The sequence below is a fragment of the Nipponia nippon genome, unplaced genomic scaffold (assembly GCF_047370975.1).
Source record: "Nipponia nippon isolate SJK-2023a ecotype South Korea unplaced genomic scaffold, ASM4737097v1 scaffold_6, whole genome shotgun sequence".
NCBI lineage: Eukaryota > Metazoa > Chordata > Aves > Pelecaniformes > Threskiornithidae > Nipponia > Nipponia nippon.
Genome location: NW_028262380.1, coordinates 65,114,596 through 65,119,472, shown reverse-complemented (window position 1 = coordinate 65,119,472; position 4,877 = coordinate 65,114,596). Strand labels below are relative to the sequence as shown.

The 4,877-nt window shown below is 54.4% G+C and overlaps 1 protein-coding gene across 2 annotated transcripts; it reads left to right on the top strand.

Moving 5' to 3' along the window:
- Nucleotides 1-693: 693 nt before the first annotated feature.
- On the top strand, nt 694-4,172 carry LOC104014926 (placenta-specific gene 8 protein). 2 transcript variants are annotated; one of them, XM_087736797.1, is made up of 5 exons: nt 694-820; nt 2,411-2,539; nt 2,762-2,886; nt 3,660-3,763; nt 4,037-4,172. In XM_087736797.1, coding segments are annotated over exons 2-5 (345 nt in total). In that variant the 5' UTR covers nt 694-820; nt 2,411-2,424; the 3' UTR covers nt 4,038-4,172. The 2 variants fall into 2 exon arrangements, with proteins under 2 accessions (XP_087592923.1, XP_087592922.1); XM_087736796.1 differs by lacking the exon at nt 4,037-4,172 and having other exon boundaries at nt 3,660-3,767.
- The last annotated feature ends 705 nt before the right edge of the window (nt 4,173-4,877 follow it).

Genomic DNA, 4,877 nt, shown 5'->3' with positions numbered 1-4,877 from the left:
CAAAAGGTACCATCGCATCCCGCTGCCTCCTTATCCGGGGCTGAATGGAGGTGGAGGAGGACGGCCGGGGCCGGGGCCGGGGCTTCCCCCCTCGCAGTGCCACGGCACAGGGTGCCGACCCGCAGGGAGCCACCCCTGATGCAGAGGGGTTTAGCTGTCGCTGGCTTTGGCTGAGAGCATCCTATTTTGCCCTCTGCGGCAGCGGGCTGGGGCATTTCGGTCACCCAGGAGCCCCGGCCGTGGCCCCCTTTGGCCGCCGCGCAGCCCATCTGCTGTCACCCAAGCCTGGTTGTGAAAGCAAGCAGATCTGCACAACCCCTTCGTCTGAAGCCTTTGTCTTGAGGAAAGGGAAAAAGCTCAGAGTGAAACACCCTGAGGTGCTCTTCGTTTAGTCTGGTCTGGGATCCGAGAAGTATGCTTTTTCTTTGGGGAAAAATGTTGGAAAAATGTCTGTCCCAACGAATGCACATCATCCAGAGCTGTTCTCACCCAAGCAACAACAACCACATGTACACAGAGTTATGGGAATAAGACAATATACATGCAACCATTTTTTTAAAAGATGACTAGCAGTCTCTGATTTAGTTCTGGGAAAAGGAGAAAAAAAAAAAATAAAGCGCTCTGCGCCTGTGTTAAGCCTGTGGTTGCACAGCCCCTGACCTCCCCCTCCAGTTACCTCCCACCATCATACTTGTTCACTGCTGGCTGCCAATAAGAGCCTGAAGACTCAGAAAGTTTAGTTTCATCTTCCCCAGAGCCTCTCTGTGCAGGGTCCCGGCCAGCAAGGAAGCCTACGCTGACAGAGGCTGCTCGCCAGAAGGTTGGTTCTCTTAAAGCATGGAAATAGTAAAAACTTGTTAGCCTGGGAGGAGTGGGATAATAATGCAAAAGTAGAGGTTTATTTTTTTCCTGCCAGGTACCTACTTTAAAGCAAAATATGTGGCAAATCCTACCTGGGGAAGGGGGGAGGCTTTTAAGAGGCTCTTAGCAAGGCTGCTTAGCTGTGTGTGTTTTCTGGTAGGCTCTGAGGATGTGCTGGATGTAGCTGCTGTCCTGCCAGAAGCTTGGATATCAGTTGCTTTTATACGTTGCTGCCCGGTCTCCCTGTGCATTTGCTGTCCTTTTCAATGGGGTGCGCTATTGGTGACAGGAGCATCTTAATGTTGCAATCTCTTCATTAATGTTTGCAGCTAAGAGAGAAGAAAGTATGTGAATAATACTCGTATACAGAACACCGCGCGTTTGTAGAGGTGTAGATGTAGATGTAGATGTATGATGTGCCGGTAGGACGGCCGTGGGCCGGCGGCGGGAAGCGGTCGGAGGCAGCGTGTGCTCGGAGTTTCCCCCTGGACACGTACCCGGCCCTGCCCCTGGCTGCGCTCAGGCCAGGCGTGCGGGCTGCCCGGGGAGCCAGGAGCCGGGTTTCTGGAGCAGCGCGCAAAGGGTGGAGAGGGACGGTGCCCCCCTGCCAGCATCACCTTCATTTCGGTTTCTGTTCTGGCTTCTGAGCTCAGGAGCTGCGCAGGGAGGAGCCTGACCACCCAGCAGCAGGGCTCTGCCTTTGCCAAGCTGCTATTTCTAAGAAGAAAAAAAACCCAACAAGCCCAATTTGTAGCGAAAAGTCTCAACAAATGTGAGCAGGCAGTTTTTCCTTTTTTTTTTTTTCTTCCCCTTTCTTCTATTTGTGCATAAGTAGAAGAACTTGGCCTCAGGGCAAAACTTGCTTTCAATTGTTACCTGAAAATGTTTTGTGCTGTCTTTTACTTTGCTGGGAGAATAGGAGCACAGAGATTTAGGGTGGTTTTTTTTAGACCTGAGGCTTACTGGTTTTCTAGATTTACTTGCTTGCTTAACTGCATGAAGGCAAGGACTGGGGTTCAGACTTGGGACATGGCATTGAGTTTCTGCCTTTCTGGCTCCCTCCGACAAGAAACCGGAGATACTAGTTTTCTACAGTCTTTCTCTTGCATGGAACCCGGCTTTTTTACGAGGAAATGCTTCCAGCATGCTTTGTACCCATGCCAAAGAAATCTTGTGTAAAATATGCAAAGTTCAACAGCTGAAATACCTGAGTCACTGGCTTCAGCCTAGGTTCACTGCCTAGCCCTGCTTGGCATAAGGGAAATTGGTGAACTGTGTCTAAGCACTAGTGAAGCCTTTTTGGGGTGGAGTGGGGAACGTCAATGGCCTGATGCTACTTTGAAGACTGGATAAAATGGCAAAAAATGCAAAAACCTTGAAAAGACACAAATGCAGGTAAGATATGGTTATGCTTCGCCACCTCTAGTGGCAGCGAGGGAGCTGGGCAAAAGGCCGCCTGCTGAAGAGCGATGGCAACCAGCTTGGCTGGGGGATCAGACTGACTGCAGTTTTTTCACTAACTGTCCCATTACCCCCCCGTCTCTTTCAGAAAAGCAAGTCGGAATGGCCACCCCATCCATCGTGACGATGCAGCCGCAGTATGTCATGGCTGCGCCTGCCGCCTCGAGGAACATGTGGCAGACAGGGCTGATGGACTGCTGCACCGACTGCAGCGTCTGTGAGTGCCTCGGGCGGTCCCGTCTCCCAGCCGTTGGCAGTGACGTGCTGCTGTCGGTCCCATGCCCTCTCGGGACACTTTTCTCGCCCCTGCCGCTCGGGTCGGTGGTGCGATAGCTACAGCCATGTAGCCTGGTCCTCCCCGTTCCTCCCCTGATGCCAGCAGTGCTGGGTGGGCAGGCAGGCAGAGCCTCACCCGCCGCTTCCTTTCTCCCCCTGCCAGGCTGCTGTGGGATGTTCTGCTTTCCCTGCCTCGCCTGCCAAGTGGCTGGGGACATGAATGAGTGCTGCCTGTGCGGGACCAGCGTGGCCATGAGGACCCTCTACCGCACCAGATACAACATCCCGGTCAGTGATTAACCCGCCCCCTCACCGTGCTGCGAGGCTGAACGATGAGGTGCCCCCATGGCCCCTCTCTCTGCACATCGGGGATGAGCGCAGGGCAGCAGCACTCTCCGCTCATCCTTTCTTTCACTTTTGTATCCTGCATGGTGCCGGGAGCACAGGACAGGGGTTGGGACGCCCTTGGCTGCGCTGATCCCTGGGCTGGTGTCCAGCAACGCACATTAATCGGACACAGCTCCTTACCAGCACCCTTTGCCGGGGGCACATGTCCTGCCTGCAGCTGCGGTCAGCCACAGCAGCTCACGGAGCCTCGGCTGCTGCTTGCCCACACCATCCCCAGTCTTCAAAAGATGGGAAGATTTGAGATAATTGTGGGCAGACTAAAGAATGGATTAAGTCGGTTACACAGATGAAGATCCGTAATCAGATGTGGGAGAAAGGTGGACATCTGCATATAGTACATATGTGGAATGTTTTTTTCCCATGGGGAAGGGGGGGTGTTGGTGCCATCATCAGTGCAAACCATGGTGGCTCAAGTCCAGTTGGCCCAAACTGTCTCTTTCTGTGTGCATTTTTCCCCCAAGTCTTAACCTTGGAAGCGGAAAGGTAAGTAGTTATCTGCACCCTGCAGAAAGGGCTCCTTCCTTCCTTTCCACTGCGTGGGAGCTCGCCAGCCATAGTTTTTAGTGCCTGCTACTCGGGATGCTGCAGCCAGCCAGGAAACAAAGGACATGGAATGTGATTAACCTTTTCTTGGCCCGATTTCTTCCTAACAGGGGTCCATTTGCTCTGACTTCTGTGTCACCATGTGGTGCCCCGTGTGCTCCGTTTGCCAAATTAAGAGAGACATCAACCGGAGGAGGGAGATGGGCACATTCTGGTAAGCAGGGCATGCTGGCACTGGTTCATAAAGCCGCCGCTGTACGCAGCCAAGCGGCTTCCTGGAGTTTCTCCTTCTGCCAATGACTGACGTAAGACACAGGGTTGCTACAGTGGGGAAAGGGCCATGGACAGGTGACAAGAATGACCTGTCCTGCAGCAAAATGTTGCTGGAAACCTCATGTAGGATGGGGGGGGGAAGGAGTAGGGGGACAGACACGGTGTGGCAAGGCACAGCCCCGCTCCCTGACCCTCCTCTCCTGTCCCGTTGCAGATGCCACTGTCCTCACTCTGCCCTGCGGAGCCACCATGGGCAGGAGTTGTTGCTGCCCTGGCTGGGTTTGCCTTGATTACGGTTGAGTCCTCCTTCCCTGAGTTACATCATGAATAAACAGCAAAGTTTGCCTTCCTGCCGGTGTGTGTGTGACTCTTGCACCGCCTGAGAGCACCCATCCTTCTCCCTCTCCATCCGTCTCAGCAGCCCCTGGTCCAGCTGAGATTTATCTGCGCCCACTGCAGAGACAGATTTTCACTATTATTTTGTTATTCAGTCAGCTTTTAGAAAGGATGTTTAATACATAGGAGGAGTTGGTGTTGCTCATCCAAGTTGTAAAATTTGGAAAAGTGACTTGTGCTCCAGGGCAGAGCTGGGGCTTTCCGCAGACAGGTGATGGCTGCAGGCCACCGAGTACTGAGCTGTCCCTGCTGCGGTGGCATGGGTGGCCGTCCGGGGCTGCTGGCCAGTCCCACCTCTCTGAACATAAAGCCATGGGGATTTTTGGCTGCCTGGCACCCGCCCACCTCCTGCATTGCAGAGACATGCTCCCCCACTGACCCTGAGCAAGAATTCCCACCCGCCTGTGATTCAAAAGCTGGTTGGGTCATGGGTCGGCCAAGTCCTCTTGGTGGGCAAACCCTGCCGCCTCCCGGCCACAGAGTACGCCTGCCTGCGCTGGGCTGTCAGCGATACGCTCTCTGTCCAGGCAGCGCAGGAGCCCGAGTGCAAGCTGTCCTCCTCTGAAAACCGCTACCAAAAGCAGCGTGTCCCATCGGGGCTCTGGGCCTGCGGGATGCTGGGGGGGGGAAGGCGAGGGGGGCAGCAGGAGCCCGGCAGA

What these genes read in the sequence shown, in the direction of transcription:
- LOC104014926 (XM_087736796.1), top strand. Translation starts at nt 2,425, where the DNA reads ATGGCCACCCCATCCATCGTGACGATGCAGCCGCAGTATGTCATGGCT. An exon ending in CTGCACCGACTGCAGCGTCT is followed by an intron (nt 2,540 to 2,761) that starts GTGAGTGCCTCG and finishes TCCCCCTGCCAG; the next exon opens with GCTGCTGTGGGATGTTCTGC. An exon ending in GCACCAGATACAACATCCCG is followed by an intron (nt 2,887 to 3,659) that starts GTCAGTGATTAA and finishes TCTTCCTAACAG; the next exon opens with GGGTCCATTTGCTCTGACTT.